General features: G+C 35.3%; 1 protein-coding gene and 1 pseudogene across 2 annotated transcripts in view; one reads left to right on the plus strand and one right to left on the minus strand.

Moving 5' to 3' along the window:
* Positions 1–1,171: 1,171 nt before the first annotated feature.
* On the minus strand, positions 1,172–27,678 carry LOC112624331 (annotated as a pseudogene).
* Positions 27,586–27,989, plus strand: part of TECRL (trans-2,3-enoyl-CoA reductase like) — a 142,021-nt gene continuing 141,617 nt past the window's right edge. For both annotated transcript variants that reach the window (XM_025386038.1, XM_025386037.1), the window contains exon 1: positions 27,586–27,938. In XM_025386038.1, the coding sequence (XP_025241823.1) occupies positions 27,705–27,938 (234 nt within the window). In that variant the 5' untranslated portion in view covers positions 27,586–27,704. The remainder of the gene's footprint in view (positions 27,939–27,989) is intronic.

Below are 27,989 nucleotides of genomic sequence, written 5' to 3' on the forward strand. Positions count from 1 at the left end.
TAAAGGATTTATTCAAGAAATGAGAAAAAATAACCTAATAAATCTGAGAAAAAATGATCCAAGGAAACAGTAAATGTTTGAAAATTTAGATAATTTCTGCAGGTCTATTATATTGTTTCAGAACTGAAGAAAAATATACCGGATAATGGACACTTCATATTGAATACAAGTGCTAAAAGTTTAGAATTAACTACCAAAAAAATAGAAAAATACATCTATATATGATGTAATGTGGACTAAGGAAAAATAATTTTTTTTTTTCATTCTTTTTTTTTTTTTGGAGACGGAGTCTCGCTCCATCTCCCAGGCTGGAATGCAGTGGCACGATCTCAGCTCACTGAAAGCTCTGTCTCCCGGGTTCACGCCATTCTCCTGCCTCAGCCTCCTGAGCAGCTGAGACTACAGGCCCCTGCCAACATGTCTGGCTAATTTTTAAATTTTTTTTTTAGTAGTAAAGACGAGGTTTCACCATGTTAGCCAGGATGATCTCAATCTCCTGACCTCGTGATCCACCCGCCTCGGCCTCCCAAATTGCTGGGATTACAGGCGTGAGCCACCATGCTCTGCCAAATAAAATATTTTTTTAAAATATCCAAAGAATAGGGTACAAATATATCAAGAAAGTTGCTAATAATAGAATGGGTAAACAAAATATAAAATTAGTGAAATCAATCCATATATATGATGTTGATATATGAGAAATGTCATGAATGTAAATGGAATAAATCAGTCAAAATTATTTAGCTTATTTATTTATTTATTTGATGGTCGTCTCTAATATTTATTTGTCTGGTTGTAAAATTAATACGTGAGGAGCATTGGATTTGGTGAGAACATTTTGAACCCTAGTTGTCACGAGCCACCTGCAAGATCTAGACCAGTGACTTCTCAGAACTCCCATTTCCTCATCTGGTAGGCAGGCTGGTGAGCCCTGTCTTGCTCACTCCACATATGGCAGTGCAGATGAAATGAGATCACAGAGGGGAACCACTTGGCAAGCTGGAAAGTGTTGACAAATGGAAGGGGTTAGTGTCACCACCCTCAGCTAAGGTAGTACCAAGGTCCAAACTCCTGCTCCTCCCCCTCCCCTAGCCCCTAAATATACCAGCAAATGGAGGGTCACCTTAAGCCTTGGTTTGATGGAGTTGGGTAGAGGCCACACACATCTTCCTCAAGCATGGCCAGATGTGGTCTCAATGGGGCTCTTCCAGAATTGGACATCCATTGTGCCCAGCTGTGTGAGGACCTCCTCCAACTCAGGTCCATCCTCTGGAAAACGCTCGGAGAAGGTTAGGATGTGGCCAGCAGCTGAGGCCTCATATTCCAGAAGCTGCACGTCTCAGCCTTTAAGGCAAGTGTCAGGCTGAACGATGAGCTTCTTTCTTTCTTTCTTTTTTTTTTTATTATACTTTAAGTTCTAGGGTACATGTGCACAATCTGCAGGTTTGTTACCTATGTATACATGTGCCATGTTGGTGTGCTGCACTCAATTAACTCATCATTTACATTACGTATATCTCCTAATGCTATCCCTCCCCCTCACTCCCCACAATAGAACCCAGTGTGTGAAGATCCCCTTCCTGTGTCCAAGTGATCTCATTGTTCAATTCCCCCCTATGAGTGAGAACATGTGGTATTTGGTTATCTGTTCTTGTGACAGTTTGCTGAGAATGATGGTTTCCAGCTGCATCCATGCCCCTACAAAGGACATGAACTCATCTTTTTTATGGCTGCATAGTATTCCATGGTGTATATGTGCCACATTTTCTTAATCCAGTCTGTCATGATGGACATTTGGGTTGATTCTAAGTCTTTGCTATTGTGAATAGTTCCACAATAAACATACGTGTGCATGTGTCTTTATAGCAGCATCATTTATAATCCTTTGGATATATCCCCAGTAATGGAATGTCTAGGTCAAATGGTATTTCTAGTTTTAGATCCTTGAGGAATCGCCCCACTGTTTTCCACAATGGTTGAACTAGTTTACAGTCCCACCAACAGTGTAAAAGTATTCCTATTTCTCCATATCCTCTCCAGCACCTGTTGTTTCCTGATTTTTTTAATGATTGCCATTCTAACTGGTGTGAGATGGTATCTCATTGTGGTTTTAATTTGCATTTCTCTGATGGCGAGTGATGATGAGTATTTTTTCATGTGTCTGTTGGCTGTATGAATGTCTTCTTTTGAGAAGTGTCTGTTCATATCCCTTGCCCAATTTTTGATGGGGTTGTTTGTTTTTTCTTGTAAATTTGATTGAGTTCTTTTAGGTTCTGGATATGAACGATGAGTTCCGAGATTCCTTAGGCAGCAGCACCCTGTGCCTGAGGGTGAGGAAGCACTTGGGGGTCCGCATTCCCCTCGTGCAGGGCCCACCCTCCGGCCACATAACCCTGTGGACTTGAGCACCTGAAGTCTCTGCAGGAAGCGCTCTTAGGCAGGCTTGCCCACAGACTGGATCTTGCTGCGGTGGAGGCGGACCCTGGCATCCAGGTGCCCATCGGAGCCTGTGATAGGAGTGATGGTAATGAGTACCTCGCTAGCTTCCAGCAAGACTCTCAGGATCACAAACCAGGCCTGCATATGGGCTTGTTGCCAGTTGGAGGCCTTAGGTGTGTGGAACCCCAGCGGCAGTAGCCCACCCGGAACGAACCATGTGGAGCCAGTTCACATAGATCACGTCCTACGCATCAGCCCCCCGGAAGCCAAAGATCTCCGGCATTTGCAGGTGGAGACAGAGGAAGAGACCCACGTTCTTAGCTCAGCACTCTTTGTAGCTGGAGGCGATGGTGCTGAACTTGCTGTCCCAGGTCTCCCTGCTCAGATACCAACTCCGAATCTGCTCACCAGTCTCTGGGTTGATCAATGTCTGCTGGTCAAAGTTGAATGCTCCTTTTTCATCCTGCACGAAGAGCTTGCCACTGTCATGGCCCAGCAACTCATGCAGGCCCACCTGCATATAAAAGGAGGGCCCCTTCCAGAGGATGTACAAGTCCTCGTCATCCTCTTCCAGGAGGGTGAGCTTAGACTGCTGCGTGGTGTAGACCATAGCCAGGACGTTCACAAGCGATACGTTCTTAAAACCTTCCATCTGCCTCAGATCATGGTAGTTGGGGATGTTAATGCCGGCAGGGATGCCAGTGCCAGCAAAGGTGAGGACATACAGGGAGGTGAAATTGGAGGTGAGGAACTTGTCCTTCTTAAAGACTTGGGGTCAGGAAAGCTCCTTCAGCAGCTGCTCTGCGCTTGCCACCAGCCACTCAAACTTGGCATTCATGGCCTTGTTCACCACGACTACAAAGTATTCAAATTCTCCTCGGGAACCAAAGGAGTCACGGTAGCTCTCTATGAACTCGGTAGCTCTCGATGAACTCGATGTAACTCTCCACGATGGGGATTTTGTGCTGGTTCCAGAAGCAGAACCCCCTCTTGTGGGCCTTGATGGAGCCCTGGGTGAAGCGCTATTTATAATGGGCCAGCATCTGCCCCTGGTGGCTGTTGGCTGCGTAGGCTTTGGCTTTCTCCAGCTGCTCCACCACCTCCTGGGGGATGAGCACATAGTCCCCCGGGGTCACCTGGAAAGGACTTCCCCAGAATTCGTAGCTCTTGAGCCTGAAAGTCACCTCGGAGTGCAGGGAAGGCTCTGTGCTGAGAAGCCAGACACACCTCATAGTGGGGCTTCCCTTCTCTGTCCACCTCTTTGAAGAGCCAGGTGTTGTAGGATCTGAGGTTCTGTGAGTCTAGAAAGTCTCAGGCCAGTTTTGCATCTTCCATGGTACAATTCCCAGAGAAATAGGTGGTGATTCTCTCCTTCTCCAGCCCGAGGTGTTGAAGCCTTGACTCCAAAGAGAACATAAGCTCCCCGCAGGTCTTCCAGAAGCCCCTGAGCAGTCTCATGCCCTAGGATCACCCATTCCAGCTTCTCCTGATACTCCTCTTCGGTAAGGCCCCCGGCCAGGGCATGTTGGCATAGTTGGTTGGGGTCCTGGGAGCAGAAGAGGTGACTAAGCAGAGGATAGGTGAAGGGGGCCTTGAGGAAGGTCTATGGCAGCACATCTAGGCCTCTGTACCAGGCAGCATGGGTAAAGTGGTGAGAATAGAGGAGGTGCTCTGTGGGTGACAGGAGGCAGAAGGCCTCAAGGCATTCCATGCTAGACATGCCGATTTCATTGAGCAGGATGTACTGGGTGTCCTGCTGCAGCAGCTGCTCTGTTTGCAAAGTCTATTTAGTTTATTTTTTAAAAATCATATTTGAGATTTCTTCTTTGGGGTAGTATAGTGTATTTTGTGTCAGACTAACTCTTACACTTAGAATAATCAGAAAAGTAATTTACAATGTAGGTATCTTGTCTTCAAAGACATCAGACTTTTATAGAAGAAATGAGGAGAAATCAAATGAATATATTTGCAAAGAGAGGAGAAACTCTCAAAGTTGAAGTAATCACTTTCATTTTCTTTGTCTTGGATGTTTTTCTGGTTCTTAGTTTGGCTAAGAATGTGAATACTTCAGCTTTTTCCAGGCAGAAGGCTAGTTTTGGTGGGAAGGGAATCTAGCAGAATTCCACATGGAACCATGAGTTACGGGGGCAACTTCGAACATGAGGGTATTCAGAGTCCAAATTCTGAAGCTGAAAATGGTACAAAACTATCACAATAAAGGTTTATTTTGTAGAGAAAAATAATATTACATAAAATATGAAGAGACTTATGTGTTGTAATAGTCCATTCTCACATTAGTGTAAATAACTACCTGAGACCAGTTAATTTACAGAGAAAAGAGGTTTAATTTACTCAAAGTTTCACAATCTGTACAGAAAGCATGGCTGGAGAAGCCTTAGAAAACTTATAATTATGACAGAAGGTAAATGGGAAGCAGGCACATCTTACATGACTGGAGAAGGAGGAATAGGGTGAGGGGAAAGGTGCCACACTCTTGTAAACAACCAGATCTCATGAGAACTCACTCACTATTACAAGAACTGTAACGGGAAACACTTTGCTGTTCTTGGTGATTGCCATGATCCAATCCCCTTGCACCTAGCTTTACCTCAAACATTGGAGATTAAAATTCAATATGAGATTTGGGTGAGGACACATTGTCAAACCATACTATTCCATCCCTGGACCCTCCCAAATCCTATGTCCTTCTCACATTTCAAAATAGCAATCATCCCTTCTCAACAGTCCGGAAAAGTCTTAATTCATTTCAATATTAACTCAAAAGACCCAAATAAAAGTCTCATTTGAGACAAGGCTGGTCCTTTCCACCCATGAGACTGTATCATCAAAGACAAGTTGGTTACTTCTGACATACAATGGGAGTACAGGCATTGAATACATACTCTCTTTCCAAAAGGGAGGAATCAGCCCAAACAAAGGAGTTGAAAGCCCCACACAAGTCTGAAACACAACAAGGCAGTCATTAAATCTTAAAGCTTCAAAATAATACCCTTTGACTCTATGTCTCATATCTAGGCAACACTGATGCAAAGGGTGGGCTACCAAGGCCTTGGGTAGCCCTGCCTCTGTGGCTCTACAGGATATAGTCACCATGGCTACTTTCACAGGCTGATGTTTAGTGACTGTGACTTTTCTAGGCTCATGGTGCAAATTGTTGGTGGATCTATTATTCTGGGTCCAGAGGACAGTGGCTTTCCTCTCAGAACTCTTCCAGGCAGTGTCTCAGTGGGGACTCTGTGTGAGGGCTCCAACCCCACATTTCCCCTCTGCATTGCCTTAGTAGAGTTTCTCCATAAGGGCTCTACCCCTGCATTAGACTTCTAACAGGACATTCAGTTCTTTCCATATATCCTCTGGAATCTAGGCAGAGGCTCTGAAGTCTCAACTGTTGTCCTCTGCACACCCACATGCTTAACACAATGTGGAAGCTGCCAAGGCTTATGGGGTCTTGCACCCTCTGCAGCAACAGCCTGAGATGTACCTGGGGCCCTTGTAGCTATAGCTGGAGCTGGAGAAGCTGGGATGCAGAGAGAAGTGTCCCAAGGTTGCACACAGGAGAGAGGCCTTGGCCCCCCTGCCCATGAAACCATTCTTTCCTAGGCCTGTGATCAGAGGGTCTACCAAAAAGGTTTCTGAAATAACTTCAACACAATTTCCCCATTGACTTGGCTATTAACGTTTGACTTGTCCTGTGCAAATTTCTGTAGCTGGCTTGAATTCTTTCACTGGAAATGTGTTTTTCTTTTCTACCACATAGCCAGACTCCAAATTTTCCAAACTTTCATGCTCCTTTTCCCTTTTAAATATAGCTTCCAGTTTCAAATAATCTCTTTGCTCATGCATATGAGCAAATGCTTTTAGAAGCAGTCAGATAACATCTTGAATGCTTTGTTGCTTAGAAATTTCTTCCACCAGATACCATAAATCATCTCTCTCAAGTTCAAAGTTCCACAGATTTCTAGGCTTCCAACCTCTTTGCTAATGAGTAACAAAAGTGACCTGTGCTTCAGTTCCCAATAAGTTCTTCTCCATCGCAGACCACCTCAGACTGGACCTCATTGTCTTTATTACTATCAGCATTTTCGTCAAAGCAATTCAACAAGTCTCTAGGAAGTTCCAAACTTTCCTTCATCTTCCTGTCTTCTTCTGAGTCATCCACAATTTTCCAACCTCTGCCTGTTGACCAGTTCCAAAGTTACGTCCACATTTTCAAGCATCTTCATAGCAATGCCCCACTCCTGGTACCAATTTTTCCTATTAGTTCATTCTCACATTGCTATAAAGGACTACCTGAGACTGGGTAATTTATAAAGAAAAGAGGGTTAATTGGCTCACAGTTCTGCAGGCTGTACAGGAAGCATGGCCTCAGGAGGCCTCAGGAAGCTTATAACCATGGCGGAAGATGAAGGTGAAGAAGGCATGTCTTACATGGCCAAAGAAGGAGGAAGAGCATGATGAAGCGATGCCACAAACTTTTAAACAACAAGATATTGTGAGAACTTACTCACTATTATGAGAAGAGCCGGGGAAAATCTGTACCCATCATCCAATCACCTCCCATTTGACTCTACCTCCAACATTGGGGGTTACAATTCAACATGAGATTTGTGTTGGGAAACAGAGCCAAACCATACCATGTTTCATCTAAATATTGAAATTAGTAGAAATCCAAATATTGTAGAGTATATCCAAATATTTAAGTCTTTTTGAAATAAATGATTCATTTAGTAAAATAAATTCTTTACAAAAAAGGTAAAAGAATTTACAAGACAAACATTTTATGAGTTTGCAACTGTAACAATCAGTGAAATATTCTGAACTAAAATATAGTGCATCTAAAAAATAATAACTCAACAGATGTGTTTGCCAATCACTTCAACCAAATTGAAATCAAGATTGTTCAATTGAAAGAATTGTCAATTGAAAATATCCAAACTGAGTCCTCACCAACAATTACCTTTAATCCTTTTTATAATTATATATATACACATAATTATTATTTGTCAATTAAAAATTGACACATTTTTAATTACATGCATGCATAGTGACTCATGCATGTAATCTCAGAATATTGGGAGGTTGAAGTGAGTGGATCATTTGAGCTCAGGAGTTTGAGACCAATCTGGGAAACATGATGAAACCTCACCTTCACAAAAGTACAAAAATTAGCCTGATGTGGTGGTAGTGAGTGCCTACAGTCCCAGTTACTTGGGAGGTCGAGGTGGGAGGATCACCTAATCCAGGGAGGTCAAAACTACAGTGAGCCAAAATCATTCCACTGCACTCCAGCCTGAATGACAAAGTGAGACTTTGTCTCAAAAATAAATATGAATAATTTCTATAAAATTTAGAAAAACCCTTGTGAAATAAAAATAAAATAGTATTGAGAAACATATCATTAATATCCATTCAGAAAGAATAAAGTTACAATGTTTTGTATCACCATTTCTTTTTAAAATTAAGATATAATTTCTAACAAGCAAAATATAAAAGAAAAGCAATATAGGGTCTAACAATCTGAAGATAATTCAGAGAAAAATATGAATCACAAAAATTATTAAATTTAATTAAAATGTTTTCTTCAATTTATAAGGATAATCAATTTTCTATACTTTTTACAGGAAACTTGATAGCATAATTTCTAAAATTAGTGAAAAAGAGTAAGCAGTCAAACATATAAAGGCTAAACCTACAGAACAATGAAGAAGGGTTTATTTCTCCTCCTTAAAGTTATGGTTCTTTATAAAGCTGTAGCAGTAAAATTCCATTAGTAATGGTACTGGAATGGGCAATTCATTAACTGTAATATATAAAAAACAACAATCAGATCACCATTTGTATGGCAACCCTGTATATACAAAGCTGACATTGCATATTAGCAGGAAATGATTGAGTATTAAGTAAATGGTGCTGGATCCATTTGTTATCCATGTGAAAAAAAAAATATAAAACCTGGATTATAACATTAAGAAACAAATTACTAATGAATTTTGAGGTTACATTTGGAAGACAAAATTTGAAAACCTTTAAAATATTGAGGAAAAGCTTTACTAGTTATTCAAATACATTTTTTTTAAGATTAAAAAGTAGTTAGACACAGAAAAAGTCTGAAAATTTAGACTCCATTAAAATTAAGATATTTGTTATTAAGTACATCATAAAAAAGGATAAATAACAAGTCAAAAGTTTGGGAATGTATTAACAATATATATTATCAATAAAGATTTAAATACAGAAATAGTAAAGAGGCTATACAAATTATTTGAAGGAGCAAACAATCTAATAGAAAATTACAAACAAAAATCTTGGACTCATTTAACTAAATGGAAATAAATATACCATGGAATTGATGCAAAAGTGAAAAACTTCAATAATACTTGGGAAATGAAAATTAAAATCAGAGTTGGAAAACATTTACCTGTATCGTGTTGGAAAAAAATGAAAAAGTGCTTAACAATATCAAGTGCTGAAAAGTTTCTGGGGCAATGAATATTGTACACACTCCTCCAGAAATTTTAAGTTTATGGAATAACTTTGAGAAAATATTTTCATTGTCCAGTACAACTAAGCACACCTGCACTTGTGACAGTCATTGTATTTCTAGGAGTTTAATGTAACGGAATATTTCATGTGGATACCAAGGGTGATGCATATAATTTTTTACTGCAGAATTGTTGGTAAAAGCAACAAACAAAACCCAGAAATGAAAAAAAACAAAAAACAAAAAAAACAAAAAAAAACCTGACAGACATACAATAAAAAATTAAATGTCTAACCACAATTATATAAATTTTAAATGAAATGATATGGTCTGGAATGTTAGGTCTGATAATCAGTGAATATTTTCTTCTATTGTAATCACTCCTAATAACATGCATGAATACATCTGAATCTCAAAAATAGAATATTTGGAAAATAGGTAAATCAAAGAAGTAAAAGCACTATTCAGATACATATAAAAAAGGACCCTCAAAACCCCACAAAATAATTGTTTTAGGGTAAATAATCCAAAACTAAAAAAATTATTAACTGAAGGAGCAAAAAGTACGCTTTTATGTATGGACTTTTAATGTTATCTTTTAATACTCTGTCATGATACTTGTTTTATTTTATTAACTTTCTTCAAACTTTAAAGCTATATTATATACAATATTTTATTTTCATAATATATTTCAGAAATAAAATTGATGAAACTGGCATACATAATCACATGTCTAAATATATACATTTTCATATATATTTACATAGGCATGATTACATACACAAATATTATATCCACTAGAACTATAAAAATATGCACATGCACAAAGATTGGTGCCTGATAGGGTTAAATCTTAACATACATCTTTCACCACATAGGGAAACCTTCATTTTGCCTTTAAAAAGTGTATTTTCACTTCTCTTCCTACTTCTACTATTTAGCAAAGTTATTGGGTTGAAATAGTTTTCGTCAGGTAGTCATTGAATTGTCCTCAGAAGACCAAGGGTCAAGCCCGGTGTGCTTAATCACACTGTTTTCCAGTATCCAGTTCTAATTAGCAACACTGAAAACCAATGACGCATGACTGTTTTGAAAAGAAAGTAAGATTATCAGGGGTATAAAAAATGGCACTACAAAAAATACGTCAATTTTATTTGTTTTTTGGTATACCTCAGTGACATGTGTACAAATCTATAAGCTTTCTAAAATATATTTTGAAATTGTATTAGCATAATTAGAAACAAGAGCATAATTATTCTTCTATATTAAACAAGCATTATCTCATAGCACATGACAGGCATTTGGTAAAATGATGACACAATAAAAACAAAAGTGCTCTAGGAGCTTTTCCTCCAATGGAGGCTTCAAAAATGCATCGTGATCTGACAAATAATTCAAGTTATGACTAACAAGAGCAACAAAGAACTAATTAAAGAGTCAACTTATTTGTTTCAATTTGAGATTGAGTCTCCAAAGTGTATGTAATTATTAAGTAGAAAAGCAGAAAAAAAAATATTTATTTCAATTTTTCAAAACATAGTCACTGAAGTGAGTGTGAAACCAAGTTTAATGATTAAGCAAAATTTTGAAAGAGAAATTTTATTTTTTTCTTAATGAAATTTGAACCAGAAGAGCAAGATCCTACGACTTTAAAGTATCTTTTCCTGGATTCCCTTTAGATACATAATTGATACATTTTTGAAAAGTAATATAAATGACCATTAAATACTTTAGTTATCTAAAAATTCATCTTAAAAATTAGATAAACGTTATGAAGTTGAACTGAAAAGTAGTGTAACACCAATATGTGATTTTGAGCATGCATGTGTGATGAATATGTTATTTTACTGATGTAAAACCCTTTATGTAACATAATATCAGTATATATCATAAAACCAGTATAAGCTGAGTACCTAACGGAAAGCAATATTAAAGTGAAAACTCCCCATCTCAGTCTTCTGAACCAGCCATTATTATTAGTTTCTAACTCTAAACATATAATATTGACATCTAAAAAATATAAGATATTATTTTTTAGTGTTACGGAAAGAGCTTCATATCCTGTGTAAATGATTACATCTAATAGTATATTTACTTTCCTTTTTATATGAATTCTGTGTTTTTATGTCAATGTTCCCTTCAGTATTATTCTTTATCAGAGTAACTGGATGAGTAGATTATTTAGATTTGTCAATCCAATACATATTAATATCATTAATATGGAAAATATGAAATACTTAAGAGTAATGAAGGTTGATTTTAATTAGAGAGAAAGATAAATATTTAGAAATTTGATGAAAGTATTCCTATATAATTATGATGTGGGTTAATGAAAAATGAGGGAGACTGTAAGAGATAATGCATTGTATTTTATATGCATAATGTGACTGAAGAAACTATTTTATTATTACTATAAGCCATTTTTTAGAATTGTGAAAGATAAGTTTTAAAAAGTGTAAACAGTTGCTAAATGCGCTAGCTAGTTGCTGTTTGTCTCTGTTCTGAAAACCATCATCTTCTGTATTCATGCTCTTTCTCACTCATTTTATTAATAATTCAAGATATCGGTTCAGATTGACAGCCAAAAAATATTAGTACTTCTATGTTCTTCTCTAAATCTGAAGGATCAACAATGAAAAATCTTAGGAAACTCTTGAGAACATGATCAGAGGTATGACAGGAATAGTTTCTGGTCTAGAGAGCTTTTCTTGATATAAAGAATAGATATGTAACTGTGTCTTTTTGTCCTTTTTGATTCTGATATTTTCAACAACTAAATCTTAGACTATTTTCAGCTACAATGAACTGCAGCACATGTAAACTGTCTGCTTTGCTTCATACTTAATTCATTCAAAAACATTCAATAAATATTTCTCACATACCTATCACATGCCAGACAGTTATTTTTGGTGTTGTAGATACAACAGCAAAATAGACTAATCCCTACTCTGTAAAGCTCATCTTCCACTGGGAGTGGGGATAACAAAACAAACAAACAAGGCATATTCAACGTGTCAAATGGTGGTATGTGCTAAAAATAAGTAAAAAAGAATAAAGACAGAATTGTGGGGATATGCTGAGAGAGACTGATTAGTCCCCTATGTGTCTTCTTTTACCTGTGGAAGGAGAGATGACACACAATTGTTCCCTTGACCTTGACCCTTCTTCATGGGTGGGAACTGGACTGACTCATTTCACTCGGGCCACTGCTGGCCGCTCCTCACAAAAAAATTGTTTCTATATGTTATATTTAACAGAGACCTGAAAAAAAGGTGTAACCTTTCAAAAATCGGTGTAACTGCCCTCCAAGAAGGGTGAAAACAAAGTGCAAACCTGAGAGGAGAAGCTTGGTGTATTCTAGAAACAGCTAGGCCAGAGTGATGGAGTAGAACGATTGAGAACAGTGGGAAGAGACATGAGAGGATTGGAGCTCTAGTAAGAGAAGATTCTGTAGTAATCTTGGTGCTTACTTCTCAGGGTGATAAGAGCAATTTGGTTTCTGTAAAAATTGGCTTTCAGGGAGTAAGATTAGAGCAGGGATGGCAGTTTGAACATTATTGCCATATTCAAATGAGAGACAGTGGTGTCTTGGGTCAGAGTGGGTTCTGTGGAGGTTACAAAATGCTCAGACTACAGATATTTTAAATGTATAGCCAATAGCATTTACATATGTAAGTGTAAAAGCCAATAGCATTTACATAGCTTGGTTATGGAGTGGATGAAAAAGGGAATAGGTAAGATTGACTACAAGAATTTTATACAGAAAAAACTACAATAATAGTCATTTACTAGAAAGTTTTACATTTAAGAATTAAGATATAAATGGCTGTTGGGAAGAATATTGTTGGAAGAAAACGAAGTGTTTTTTTTTAAATTTTTTTATTCTTAGACCTGTTTTGCTTGAGACACTTCTTAAATTAGTTATCCACATGAGGTGTAAGTAGATAGCTGGACATAGGCCTGCAGTTTACAGGCCAAAGCTAGACCAATAAAATTGGAATTTGTTTCCCCATACAGAAGCCATATTTAAAGTCATGTGACTTCCTAAGAATCCATTGTTCCCTACTCCATTTCTTTACTCAAATACTATCTGCCCCTCAAGGTCTTCCATTGTCAACTCTATTTCAAATCACAATGAATTGATTTTTCTCTTTAGTAATCATCACCTTCTAATACACAATACAGTTTTCTACCTATTGTATATCTCTGAGTTTAATAGAATGAACACTGCAGAGGGCAGGATGTTTATTCATTTTGTTAATTGATCTATCTCTTCCACTCATCATACTGCTGGTCACATAATAGATGCTACATAAGTATTTGTTGAATAAAGGAAAAGCTATAAAACAGGAAAATATTATTTAGACATTGTTTGTGGATAGAGAAAACAAGATATTTTTGGACTACTCAGCAGGAAAAGCAGCAGCATTTAAGGGTTCAGGAAGAATTCTAGAAAACATTTCTGATGAGAATAGGCAAGTAATAAAAGAGAGAACCAGGGGAGACATTCCCAGAGGCCAACTGATGAAAATGTTTACAGCAGTGTAACCGACTGGGTTAAATGCTACAGTCTGGTTCAAAAATTGAAAATTTAGAATATAGAATTTTATTTTCAAGAATGATTATTAATGATTTTTTGTTTGTTTGTTTTTGAGACAGAGTTTCACTCTTGTCACCCAGGCTGGAGTGTAGTGGCTTCATCTTGGCTCACTGCAACCTCTGTCTCCCAGGTTCAGGGGATTCTCCTGCCTCAGCCTCCCAAGTAGCTGGAATTGCAGGCATGTGCCACCATGCCCGGCTAATTTTTGTACTTTTAGTAGAGACGGGGTTTCACCATATTGGCCAGGCTGGTCTCAAACTCCTGACCTCAGGGGAGTCACCCACCTTGGCCTCCCGAAGTGCTGGGATTACAGGCATAAGCAACCACATCCGTCCTAACTATTAATGATTTTAAAGAAATAATTGGGCACAAAAAAGAAATGTAAAAATGAGGCCAAAAGGAAATAAGTGTAGAGGAAATTGAACAAGAATTCTTGATAAAATTTGCAGTGAGTTATTTATAAACAGAAAAATAAAATTGAGTACCTAGCTGGAAGAAAATATGGAATAAAGAGAAGTTTCATTAATAAGTTGATATTAATACTACAGTAAAAATTTAAAAAGTAACACAGAAAAGAGGGCAGTAATTTCTGGAGCAATGTTCTCAGACACAAGGAAAATGGATTTAGTTTGTAATTGGAGGCTCTGACTTTAGGTGGGAAAATAGTCCATCTCTGCAGTATAAGTACATACAAGGACTATATGAACACAGCTTCAGGTTTATTGATATATGAAACTTCTCTTATGATTGCCTATATTTTCTTATTGAAATATAAAAAAAAAATTCAACAGTTGAGAGAAAGGAATGGGGATAAATGTATTTAAAGTAGAATGTAGAAGAGAAATCCTCAGACACTCAAATATGTTCAGCTAAATACAGATGTATAGGACCACATACTGTAATGTAAGGGTTAGCTCTTTCCAAACAAAGTAGGGTCCTATACATATTGAACAAAAGATAAATTACTTTATAGTAGATAATTTTCTGTTAACTTTTATTACTAAGAAATAATTTTTCATCTATAGTTTGATATAGTTGAATATTTTAATATATGCATGTACGTACATTTTCTTCATCAGTATTTAACCATTTCTTTTTCATCAGTATTTAACCCTTAATAGTTTTGATTTAATTTTCAGTGTTTTTTTGTTTTTTTTTTTTTTTTCAGCTTGGAGACTTTAAGGTTAACAAGCATAATGATAATATTTATCAACACAATAGTTCATAGAAATAACACTTGTTTGTCATATCAACTTGAATAAAGTTAAAACAATACTAATGAAAAAATATATATGTGTAGTTATATTACATTGTAGTATATCAATTAGAGTTATATAATAAGCACACTGACATTTATCAGTCACTTAGCAAATGACCTACATGATATTTGCAATGCAGTTTTAGGGTGTTTGTGTTAATATAATTATCCTGCAGATTTACTAATATTTACAAAAAAAAGAAAAGTTATGAGAAATTACTCTAAAATATGGAGAAAAATAGTGACGATTTTAATGGCATTTTCTCATAGTTCCTGGTGTTAGTTATTGCAATATGTACTTTATAATAATTTTATGGTGATTATTCCTTTTCAGACTTGATTGAGTGCCCTTTCTGTGTAGACTACACAGATGACAGTATGTCATTTAATGTCATTACAGTGAAACTCCTTGTTCTGAAGGTTAGCCACGAGGTGTCATGATTTAGAAAGTAAAATTCTAGATTCCTACATTTTTTTGTGTTTGATATCATTGCAAATTAGAAAAACATGGAAAACTACGGGCTTCTCTACTTACGTATTTACTTTCATCCCTTTTGAATGTTGTATATGAGGTTCTCTTCATTTGTAAACATAAATGTCTCTTATTTTGAAACAGTTACAAGCTGAAAAAGGAGTTAGCGTGAAAGCAAAGTGAATATCTTTAACTCAGGTTAATATCCTTAACCCTGACACATTTTTGACATTTATGAATATATTATTTATTCCCAAACTATTTGAGATTTAGTTCTGGACATCAGGGCCATATCTCCCTAAGTAACTCAGCATAACTATAATAACATTAATATTTATACACTGACATTATTTAATATATAGTTAATTCTTACTTCAATGACCTCAAATTCATTCTGTATAGCATTACAGAAATTTCTGCTTGACCCTGGATCTAATTATAAATATTATTATTAACATTTATTTAGTCTCTCTTAGTATAAAATAATTATTTACTTGTCTTATCCATTGCAATTTTTGGAGAATTTAGTCCAGTTGCTTGTCTACTATCTGACATTTCCTTATATTTAGAGTAAACTTTATTTTTCACAAGAATGACACAGAATTCATATTATATCCTTTTCAGTGAATTATATCAAGGGATACAAGATACCAGTTTGTCCTATACTTATTAATATTAACATAAAACACATGGTCATTGTAGTGGCCCCCAGATTTCAATGATATTCCCATTTTTTTCCTCAGTAAATAGTAATTATACTACATGAAGATATTTTGGAACTATGTAAATATCTTGTTTTGTCGTGCATTGAATAATCTTGCATGAAAAAATTGTTCTACAGTGGTAGCAAAATGCTGTCTTTGAGATGCCATTGTTTTTTATTAATTGATATTCTATAACAAATATTTTCCTTTGTTCACCATGTCTGAGCTTATAATCAGATGGACATACAAAACATACCTTAGACTTTTATCTTCCGTATATATAATTCTTTTTTATTTGTCTATTGTTTGTCCATTCTGCCAGGAGACAAACACAGCCAAATCTAGGTAGGAATATTCTTGACTAGATCTTCATTTCCTTATGAAATCATAGGAATATTCTGGTCCTACATAGACTCTAATTCAATTCTGATAACTACCATAGTTATTAACATAAAACTACATTTAATTCATGTATTTTTACTACATTGTCTTAAGCATAATTTTTATGTTGGCGTTTATACATTTATTCACTAAACTTTATTGAAAGTTGGCTATACTATGCATAAGATACTGTGCTGTGCTCTTTAAAAGCAAGATGAAGTAAGGTAAATCTTAAGATTTTAAAAAATACAATCTTATTTATAAAAGGCATAATATGTCAAATACCAAAAAACAAAATACAATGTTACAGTAAATTGCTGTTCAGTACAGTGTGATTTAATTTCCTTATGTAGTAAACATAATGAACCTGTATGAGTGCTCATCAATCTTTAAGAAAACTGTCTAATTCTGGGTTTAACTGTTAACCAAGGCCCTGTAAATCTCAGAATGGTTGAGATGTAGGAATTGTAGAAAAAGTGATCGATGATATTAATTTAGTTATTGAAGGCTAGAGAAACATGAGCCTATGTACCCGTAAAGAAGCATCATGTTTTTCTATTTCATTAAGAGTAAACTTGCCAAAAGCATCACTAATGTTTATAAGTTCCTAAGTAATCACACACACACGCGCGCGCGCACACACACACACACACACACAAAGATACTCACACATGGAAGACATTGTGTGTGAAGGATCCCTGGGTTTTAAAAATTGCCACTGAAAAATGTGTGCATCTATTTTCTATTTTGCAATCCCAATTTATCTTTTTTTTTTTTTTTTTTTTTAGACGGAGTCTGACTCTGTCGCTACGCTGGAGTACAGTGGTGCGCGATCTCGGCTCACTGCAATCTCGCCTGCCAGGTTCAAGCGATTCTCCTGCCTCAGCCTCCTGAGTAGCTGGGACTACAGGCATGCACCACCATATCCAGCTAATTAATGTATTTTTAGTAGAGACCGGGTTTCCACATGTTGGTCAGGATAGTCTCCATCCCTTGACCTCCTGATGTCCCTGCATTAGTCTACCAAAGTGCTGGGATTATAGGCGTGAGCCACGGCGCCTGACCCCCAATTATATCCTGATAGTGTATGCATATTTCTGCATATAATAACTTTAACTGTAATGATAAATAATGGACACCCGCATATGTATTTAGCTGTGTGTATTTGTGTGGTCATGAAAGGTGATGCTGTGAAGTGATTAACAGCTTAGACTTCTTCATGACTAGTTGTGCCACTTTTTTAATGTTATCACTTTTTTGGTTAAGTTATTCAAACTCTGTAACATTTAGCTTCTGCATCTGTAATAATAGCTACCTTATAGAGTTGTTAGGTGGTTAAGCACTGCATAGATTGCCTCGGCCATAATAAGCCTCACATGAGCCTTAGCTATCGTTACGTGAATGATAAGTACTTCAATGCAGACATAACTTTTTAAAATATAAACTGATCTATGCAAATCTTGTGGCATAAAGTATATTTAAAAAATAAAAATAAACTATTCTCAGAGTCATAAGGCAAGATGACAGTCAATATAATGATAGTGAATCTCTCTGCTTCTAGGAAAAAATATACATCAAACATCTAAGATCATATTACTAAAATTATTTGATATGTGCATATAGACATGAATAAAAATAATATTATTGATTTTTTAAATTATAGAGAAGAAATGTCAGTTCCCTCACTCTGTACTGTTTCATTCTTATCTGCCCGGTGTATTTTAAGTTTTCATGAATATCTATGAAACAAAGAAATGTACTGTCCTTGATCCCCTCACTGTCATTAAAAAAAAAGTTACATATAATAAAAAAAATAAATTTAATTATTGATTCTCGAATCTTAACTTTTTGGGGTTATAATTCTCCCACAACTTGCCAAACTATTTAGAAGTCAAGGTACATAAGAAATGTGTAGTGGATCTTGAGCAAGGGGAATTTTTTTTTTTTTTTTTTTTGTAAGTTCTTTCAATGTTGGTAAAGGAATTCTTTGTGACAAGAAATCCCTGAAAGGCAAAGAAGAAATAAGCATGCCCTCAGCTCCCAAAATAAAGGGCAGCATGTGCCAACACAAAGAGGGGAACAACTGCAATAGCAAGGCTCAGATTTGGGAAGGGCAGAGTGGAATGATCTGGAAACTCTCCAGGAATGATTCGGAGAACACAGAAGGCAGAGCCAACTGCCCTAATAAAAGAATAGCATGCAATTAAAGAGAATGTAGCAGGCAGGGCTGAGTTAAAGACAGACTGAATGGTTTGTAGGGAGTTTGTATAAACTTCAAAGAAAACAGTTTTATAAATATTCATATAAATTTTCAAAAGACAATCAAGTTAGATGGCTTGGTTCAAACTGACTATGGAGAAAGTTCTATTCCCTCTTTTTTCCCCTTTTCCATACCTATATTAATTTTACAAGTAACTTGAATCTTGTACACACAAGAAGAGACCATTTTTCCCAACTTTCTTAAAGAAAGATTAAATCTCAGTCCAATTTATTTTCTCTACAGGAAACCATTTAATTTTACCATAGTCTTAAGTAAAGATCCTTCCACCTCTATCTGGTGTATTAATAATTAATAAGGTCATAGAATATCATAGTATATTTTTACAGATATTACTTTGTACAATAATCTTCTGAAGGAAGAACTCTGTGCAGATTTTATCTATTGTGTAGTTTTAACTTTTTTTGCTAACACTGATTTTAAATAGGAGACAAATTTTCAAATATTGATTAGAAGTCATAGAAGAGTCATTAGAAATCATGATGAGGATGAATTCATTTTATGACTTAGATGATTTGTGTTCAGCCAGGTTACCGGTTTTATTCAGTATCATACATCACACATTGGCAAAGTTTGTAAAATAATTCCCACATCTGACTTTTAACTGTGGAGCGCTTTCCTCTACATTGCAGCTACACTGTGGTTTTTAGAAGAGCAATATCATTTATGTATAATAACATTAACTGATTTGTTTATTATTATTTCTTATTGATAATCATTTTAGGTCAGCAAATTCTGCTTTGTTGTTCAAAACTTTAAAACTGATATTTTGTCACTGTAACAACATTATTTTTACCTTTTCTCCCTTTTCTGCTTTTACCAGGGATATACTTGAAGTAACCAAATTAATGTTGCAATTATTATGTATTAGTTGAAATGTTAATACTGATGCTTTTAATGTTACTGCTCAAATAGTTTGTTGTTGTTGTTGTTGTTTTTTAAAGATATTTCAGAAGTTTGAGATTCAGAAAATAGTTTATTTCTGTGTCATTAAGATCTCTTCGGCCGGGTGCAGTGGCTCACGTCTGTAATCCCAGCACTTTGGGGGGCCAAGGCGGGTGGATCACAAGGTCAGGAGTTCAAGATCAGCCTGACTAACATGGTGAAACCCCTCCTCCACTAAAATTACAAAAATTAGCTGAGCGTGGTGGTGTGCACCTGTAATCCCTGCTACTCAGGAGGTTAAGGCAGGAGAATCACTTGCACCCGGGAGGCAGAGGTTGCAGTGAGTCCAGATCATGCCACTGCGCTCCAGCCTGGGCGACAGAGTGAGACTCCATCTCTCTTTAAAAAAAAAAAAAAAAAAAGTAACTGGAAAATAAATGAGACTATAAATTTATGGGTGAAGAGGATAATGTACTTGAAGATATTTCTGTGAGTCAATTGACCTGGGTTAGAACCCAGTGCCGATGATAAACCTAAAGGATACAATCCTAAACACCATAATCCTGAAATCACAAAAGATTTTTTAAAGTCCCTATAGATAAAAATTCCCAAAGTCTAAAATTCCTAGTTTCTTAAATCTCAAAAGATTAAAATCCCAAATGTTGAAACCCTGAATGTTAAATCCTAGGTCAGAGATTAGTGTGTTTTCAGTTGTATGCAGGATAGTTGCATCATGTTAGATTAAACTACTACCTTGTTACTGTCTTTATTTGGAAATTGTGTGATTTATGGAGATGAGTATGGTGGCAAGGTTGACAAAGGTTCAACTTGTGGACTTTATTTTGTCAACTGGGTTAAAATTATCTAGAAACCTAGTAAAATATGATTTTGTGTGTGACTCTGTGGTGTTTCCATAGCAGATTAGTGTGTAAATCTGGGTGGATCAGGTGGAATAGATCTCCCCTCATTGTTGGCATGAACTATCAAATCAATTGTGCTCCCAGAGAGAATGAATACATAAGGATACTTGATGTTTCTCTGAGAGCTGGGACAGACTTTTCTTTTGCTGCCTTAGAGGTCAGATCTTCAGGCTCTCCATCTTTTGGAGAGAGCCCTGTTACTGACATCTCAGGGTCTCCAGCTCACAGACGACCTGTTGTGGGACTTCAAAACCACAATAATAGTATGAGTAAACTTCCTTATCAAGTCTTCTTTTATTTATCTCTATACATATCCTATTGATCCTGTCTCTCTGGAGAGCAATAATATAGATTTGGTATTGGGGAAGCCAAATATTATTCCTTCTTACTATATTTCTTACAACACAATATAAGAGACTTGTAAAGTTGTTCTCTCACAAAAATGCTATTAAAATTAAGTTTACTAGGTTACTTAATGGTGAAATATGGAGTCTTAAAGGTCATTATTATCAGTGTTTCTAAGGCAGATAATTTTTTAATTGCAGTGGCTGTGCAATAACCTGATATTCAAATGTGCAGCATATACTTACGGATTTAGTAGATCACAACCTCTCTCCAAATATAAGTACAGTGAGTGTTTCAAAGGACGCAGAAGTAAAAATTCAGGCAAAAAATACGAGAAATCTTCCCTGCCAAATTATTTAATCGCGTATAACCTTTTCTTCTTCAAACATAGCACCAATTTGCTATGCTATGTATTTCATCTTTGCCTAATTGTCAATACTGGGGGGATACATATTGTGTAAAGATATTTAGATAATTCTAATTTGTTTTATGCATTTTTTTGCAAGTGTGATTTCATGAAAGTGTATTATCACAACATTGACTTTGTGTGTTAGTGTTGTGCAAGTACAGAAAGTCCTTGAAATTTCCTCAGTAAATTCAGAGGTGTCACTTTTGTATATCTACATTTGCACACAGTAAAATTTCTCAAGATCTTAGCTCCTTAAGTGACTGCACCTGTCACAGTTTTTGGTCAATCTTATTAGAACAATTAGGTTGTCCATTATGGTATTTTAAATTACTGCAGTTAAAAGCTAAAAAATCTGGGTGCACAAAATTGCCAACTGTAGTTTTTGTGGTTATACATTTTACTTTTTGACCTATTTCTGTGTGAATATGGTTCATCTGCTCATACTTTATACTGATGTGACAGTTTTAGTATACCAGTGCCTATACTCACAAAAATATGTATGTCATTATTTCCTATTATATAAAGTAGTCCATTAAGTATTCTTTCATATTTTTAATGTTTCTGAAGTAAACCTATTAATAAACATATTTTATAGAAGTTTTAAATACTTTTTTTCGGAATTATATTTTGGGGATTTTGATCTTCCAGGACCTTGATTTCCAGGCATTTAAACTGTAGGAATTTTTATCTTTTGGGATTTCAGCATCCAGGGTCATGACAATCAAGATTGTGTCTTTGGAGACCAAGGCCCAAACCCATTAAAACTGTTTGCCTATTAGTATACATATTTTAAGTAAATTTCATTCCTCTGTAATATAACCATTTAAATTTAGAAGGAGAGAGAACAGGAATAATTTTAATGTTTGAGCAGGGTGATGGGGTGAAGAAAGACACATAAACCTGATTTGAAAAACATGGATCTGTTTATATATATATATGTATGTATGTATATATACTTATATATAAACATATATATGTTTAATATACATACATATCTCTATACATATTCTACATATGTATATATAAATATATATATTTATATATGTTTATATATATAAAGTCTTCTGTTTCAAAAAAAATCTGTTTATATGAATTTCCTTGTTAGATTTCATAAAAGTTCTATAAGGTCCATAATGTTATAAAATGTGACAGATAATAGAAACCTTGAGATCATGTAACTCTTTAGGAAAAAAAAAAAAACTTCTTGAATCCATACAATTTCCAGTAAACAATGCCATTTTCTATATGTATCTTTCTTACCTATGTGTTTGCCTGTGTCTAAGAATAATGTAGCTTGACGTATACAGTATTTTGAAAATCTCCTCATTACTAACTTCCTGAATTCCAATTATTTTTATCTAATATGTAACATTTTTGCATGAACCCTGACACAAAATAATAAAGGACAAGTGGTTTGCCTTGAGAGTACTATTTTGTTTTCTCTTTCACCCACCCATCCCCAGGTGCCATGTATTCCAACATATATTTGAGTAGCATTTAGCATAGATTAAAAGCACAATTTTTATTGTGAGGTCCTCAAAGACAAACCACAGACCGGAAGTTTGTATTTGTAACACATATATCTGATGAAGGAGTTATATCTATAATGTAGTAAGAACTCTTGAAACTCAAAATAACAAAACAACTTAATTACAAAATGGACAAAAGATGTGAACAAACACCTCACCAAAGAAGTTGTACAGATATCAAATATGCATATTAAAATATATTCAATATCACATGTCATTAAGAAATAAGACAAAGAGATGCCACAAAACATCAATTAGAGTGACTGAAACCTAAAATACTGACAATACCACATGCTGGAGAGGATGTGGAGTGACAGCAACTCTCATTCATTGCTGCGGGGGATGCAAAAGGATACAACCACTTTAAAAGACATGCTGGCAGTTTCTTATAAAGCTAACCATAAGCTTACCATTCATTTCCACAATTAGGCTCATAGTTGTTTAACAAATAAATTTAAAATTATATTCATATAAAAACCTGCACACAAATACTTATAGCAACAACCAAGGTTTCCTTCAATAGGAAGGACAAACAAAATATGGTATATCCATGCGACTAGGTATTTTTCAGCAATTACAAAAATTAATGAGCTGTTAAGCTGTGAAAGAACATGGAGGAAGTTTAAATGCAAATTGTTAAGTGAGAGAAGTCAGTCTGAAAACATTACATACTGTATAATTCCAACTAATGATATTATGGGAAAAGCAAAACTATGAAGATGATAAAATCATCAGTGATCTCCAGGGCTTGGAGGGGCAAAGGAGGGATGAAGAGTTGGTACACAGAATATTTTAGATCACCAAAACTGTTCTGTATAATATTGTCATGGTGGATACACTATGGATTTGTCATAACTCATAGAACAGTAAAACACAAACTGTGAAACCTAAAATAACCTAGTGAAATTAGTTAATATTAATATATTAATATTGGTTCTTCAACTATAAAAATTGTATTGTGGCCGGGCGCGGTGGCTCAAGCCTGTAATCCCAGCACTTTGGGAGGCCGAGACGGGCGGATCGCGAGGTCAAGAGATCGAGACCATCCTGGCTAACATGGTGAAACCCCGTCTCTACTAAAAAATACAAAAAAAACTAGCCGGGCGAGGTGGCGGGCGCCTGTAGTCCCAGCTACTCGGGAGGCTGAGGCAGGAGAATGGCGTGAACCCGGGAGGCGGAGCTTGCAGTGAGCTGAGATCCGGCCACTGCACTCCAGCCCAGGCGACAGAGCGAGACTCCGTCTCAAAAAAAAAAAAAAAAAAAAAAAAAAAAAAAAATTGTATTGCACTATGAAAGATGTTAAATAATAATAAAAGAAACTGGTGTTGGGGATGTGCAAGGGATTATTAAGGAAAATTTGTACCTTATGCTTAATTTTTCTGTAAATTAAAACTGCTCTAAGCACGTTATTAATGTTAAAAATGAACCGAAAAGAAGTAACACCTCAAATGGAGGCTAAACTGAATTGGAATGCTTTTTGTCAAAAAATATAAAATATATGAAGGTAATATAATACAATTTTTTTCTGTTCAGTATTTTTAATAACTAAATGCAACTGGAATAAATATTCTATCATATATGTGTGTTTTTATTAATGTGTGTGTTTTTTTAAATTTTAAATATATTTTAAATTGCAATATAGTTTACCAAATGATATCCATTATCTAGTATAATTCAAGCATTAATTCACTGTTATTTTCATTGTGATATGTTTAGCAAAAACCGTATAAAACACCTTAGCAAATAACAAAGATTTTATTTTTAAAACTGCTTCATGTATAGATAATAAAATTATAAGTAGCATAATAACTGAAATTTGTACTCCCTTCAAAATTTTTAACTTAAGTGAATAGATGCAATTTTCCTATTTTCAGTGATACTCACCCCTCAACCTTTTTGTCTCTTTCGACATTCCTTGTTTTTGTTGTGATTTTGGTGAGTGGGTGCTTATTTTACACCTTTTATTTTGGAAAGATTTTACCAGACATTTACAAAAGTAAAAAGTTTGGTATATTCATCACTCAATTTACCTTAATTTTACATATTGCATAACCATAGAAGATTTGCCATACTCAGAATTAACACTGATACAATACTGTTAATTAAACCACAGATATTATATTTATTTCAACAGATTTTCCCACGAACATTCTTTTTTGGTTCCAGAAAACAATCCTGGATAGCACATAGAATGTTCCAGTAGTGTCCCCGTGTAGGCTTTTCTGATCTGTCACAGTCTCAATTTTTCTCGATTTTTTATCTTGTTGCTACTTTTGAATAGTATTGGTCTCGTATTGTGTAGAATGTCCCTCAATTTGTCCTTAATGTGTTCTTATAGTTGAAGTGAGATAATGAGGTTTAGAGGAATATTACAGGAGTGAAGCATTCTTCTCGTTTCATGACATAATGGGTACATGAATGGCAACATGACTTTTCATGGTGATAACAGACTTGTTCAGGTGGTTAAGATGCTATCTGCCTTCTGGAGTTCTCTATAAAGTGTCTATTTTTCCCTTTTCCTTCAATATTTTTTGCAAATGTGTCACTAATTGAAACCCACATTCAGGAGATAGTATATCTATAAATTACTTGGAAGTCTTGTGTAAGGAAGACTTGTTCCTGATTCTTTTTTGTTTATTAATTTATTTATTATGTATTCAATCATTTATTTATAATGGTATGAACTCCTAGGTATATTGTTTTTTGAATTTGAACCCATTATTATTAGTACTTGTTTTGTTGCTTGAATTACTCAAAATTTGGCTATGAGAGCTCTTTCAGATTGGCTTCTGAATTCCTTTGGCTATTTCTTTTTCTTTGTTTTCTCTTCTTTTTTTTTTTTTTTTTTTTTTTTGAGACAGAGTCTTGCTGTGTCATCCAGGCTGGAGTGCAGTGGCGCAATCTCAGCAGTAAGTAGCCTCCACCTCCTGAGTTCAAGCGATTCTTCTGCCTCAGCCTCCCAAGCAGCTGGGACTACAGGCGCTTGCCACCACATCCAGCTAATTTTTGTAGTTTTAGTAGAGACGGGGTTTCACTATGTTGACCAGGTTGGTCTTGAACTCCTGACCTTGTGCTGTGCCCATCTCAGCAGCCTAAAGTGCTGGGATTACAGGCGTGACCCACCGTACCTGGCCAACTATTACTTTTTTTAAATAAAAAATATATCTGGAGAAACATTATGTAAATAGTGTTTGGATCATTTCAATATAATGCAATAACTTAGCACTACATCATTCTGCCTACACATTCAAATTACACATTTTGGTCATTAATTTATTTAATACAATTTATGAATCATCTACTCTATGTTAGATACTGTTCTAAATGCTGTAACTAGGTTAGGGGATATGGCCAGAGATGTCATAGGGAGCTGGGTGATGCAGAACATTGCAAACCTTTGCAAAAATCTTTGGCTTTTTTTTTTTTTTAAAACATAAAATAGAAAGCCCCTGCAATGTGTCGAGCAGATTAAGTTACCCACTTAATATAGAGCCAGGTCACTCCAGCTACTGTGTTAAAAATAGACTATTGATTGACTAGTGTTGGGGTAGGAAGAGCAGTTTGGATATGCAATACAGGTGAGATTCATGCTTGGACTGTAACTGTGAACAGACAGTGTAGTGGATCTCTGATGGATTAGATGTGAGGTGTGGGAGAAATGGAGAATTTAAAGATGATTCCAGGTTTGAAGTGCTGAACAACTAGATGATAAAGTTGCACAATGTGTGCCCGCAAAGTATGTGAAAACATGCACATATCCCTATTGTTTATATTTTTGAAAATAGAAAATATTGAGTGTAATATAATATAAAATATTAAGTGCGAACACAATAACTGAAGAGTGTAAAGTGAATCTCTAGGGCATAATGTGTAATACAATTATAAATGAATACATTATTTTAGTTGTTTTTAAAAGTAAATACTAGCCTTAGGTAGATAACAGGTTTCCTCCTCTATATATTTTGTGTCATTTTATTTTTATGTTTTCATTGAAAATTACATTTAAGAATATTTTCCTTTAAAATCATTTTGAATCAGTGATAATATATTTTGGATTTATTTTCATTTGTTTCTTCATCAGATTTACATATCTCAGAGGACTAGGAGGTTTTCTAAAAGCTCTTTTGTCAGGATGTTTTTCAGATTTCATTTTTCATTCTGAGGCTATCTGTATTTTCCATAACATAGGGTTGTGGAAAATGTGGTACTTACTGTAGATTTTGTATATCAGTTCAATAGATTTCCAAAGATATACAATGTTGAAATAATGCTTGCTTCTTTTTCCCCAGGTTACAAAAAGTTTCTCTACAAATTCTAATCTCATAGTTTGCTATCTTTCCAATCTTTATATGAAGTGAAGAATTCATCATTTTATATTGTGTAAGTTATTTTAAGTTAGTTGGGATTATAATTAGTACTGATAAAAATATTTTTTCATTTTAGAATGCTTTAAATGCACATGCACATATAACATATTTATATATAAAACATATATAAACATATATATGCCACTTCTCTTGTCCTTAGCATTTTTTAAATGTTATGTAGTAATGTACTAGGACTTTTAAAAATTTAACTTTAAGAGAGCACTTTGCTAATGTTAAATACATCTCAATGCAAATGTGTGTGTGTGTTTGAAGATTAGTGCATCCAGAACTCAGAGATAATGAAAATGCTCTGTCTATTCTTGCTTTGGAATTTCAGATAAGAGTAGTCATATTACAAAGCAGAGATAAAAGGAGAAAGCAAGAAATAATTCAATTGCTGGTAAAGTAATACTCTACACAGCAAATCACAATAGCGTGTTATATATAGAAATAAGATCAGTCATTGTTTTCAAGCCTGCTAAATAAAACTGAACTCCTGGAATGGCATACCATTTGACCTTTCGAAGGTTCTCCAGCAGTATTTAACTGGCGCAAAAGGAGCACACTCGCAATTGTCTACTTTTGACATAACAGACCCTCCTGTTAGTTCACACAATGTTCAAAAGGCAGAAGTCCCTCGCTTCAGAACGCAAGAGAGGATTATTTTCCCAAAGAGCTACACGGTTCATACTGAGGGATGATATGAGAAATTTTCACTTTTTGTCAAAACTTGTACTCTCAGCGGGCCCTCTAAAACAAACGCCAGCAGTCAAACATTCAAAAACAACTCACTTTGAGATTGAAATACTTGATGCTCAAACAAGGAAACAGATATGTATTCTGGATAAGGTGAGTTTATTTTTTTATTGATTTGTTTATTTAAGTGTTTCTTCTCTGCCT

Source organism: Theropithecus gelada, chromosome 5 (genome assembly GCF_003255815.1).
Source record: "Theropithecus gelada isolate Dixy chromosome 5, Tgel_1.0, whole genome shotgun sequence".
Lineage (NCBI taxonomy): Eukaryota > Metazoa > Chordata > Mammalia > Primates > Cercopithecidae > Theropithecus > Theropithecus gelada.